The sequence below is a fragment of the Elephantulus edwardii genome, unplaced genomic scaffold, assembly GCF_000299155.1.
Source record: "Elephantulus edwardii isolate Elephantulus edwardi_28Jun2011 unplaced genomic scaffold, EleEdw1.0 scaffold00340, whole genome shotgun sequence".
NCBI lineage: Eukaryota > Metazoa > Chordata > Mammalia > Macroscelidea > Macroscelididae > Elephantulus > Elephantulus edwardii.
In genome coordinates, this window is record NW_006400090.1 from 393,967 (window position 1) to 394,610 (window position 644).

Genomic DNA, 644 nt, shown 5'->3' on the forward strand with positions numbered 1-644 from the left:
TGCAGGCCCCGGGAAGGGTGCAGCTGTGGCAGCTGGGGGGCACGCAGGGCCGGGAGGAGCAGCTGGTGCGGCAGCTCAGGTTGGGCAGGCAGCAGGTGTATGGCATGGTGGCAGGAGGGTGGTTTCAGCAAGGCGCCTGGCTGAACGCAGAACCCAGCTTCTCCAAACCACAGAGCATGAGGCTCTCCTTCCTCGCAAGACTCTTTATACCCCTTCCACAGGGGGTGTGGACACAGTATGTAATATCTTTTATTTTTTTTTATTCACTGGTTTTCAAATGGCCTTGCCTTCAGTCTGTTATTTGCCTTCCTCAGACGAGTCTCTCATCCCATAAAATTCTTTACTTGGGCTTCTTGCTAACTCAGGACTCCTCTTCCAGCAGTACAACCATGAAATCAGAGTTTTGTGGTAGACCTTCAAAGAGGCCACACAGACCAGGCCCAATATCTGCCCTCATTAACTCGGTGTTACTCCCTCCAGTGACAATTCTTTGGTGTCACATGATCCCACAGGCCCATAGTCAAATTCACTTGGCCCACTTGGCATTTCTAAGACGGGCCCAGGATTGATTCAAGGAAGAAGTTTTGTTAATTAGCAATAGTGGAATCTCTCTATCAGCTCAAGAGAAGAATCGCTCAATGATG

The 644-nt window shown here is 50.3% G+C and overlaps 1 protein-coding gene across 1 annotated transcript in view; it reads right to left on the reverse strand.

Annotated features, from left to right (window-relative positions):
• Positions 1–106, reverse strand: part of KRT31 (keratin 31) — a 16,732-nt gene extending 16,626 nt beyond the window's left edge. The window contains exon 1 of the mRNA XM_006901627.1: positions 51–106. Within this exon, the coding sequence (XP_006901689.1) occupies positions 51–106 (56 nt within the window). The remainder of the gene's footprint in view (positions 1–50) is intronic.
• Positions 107–644: the final 538 nt, after the last annotated feature.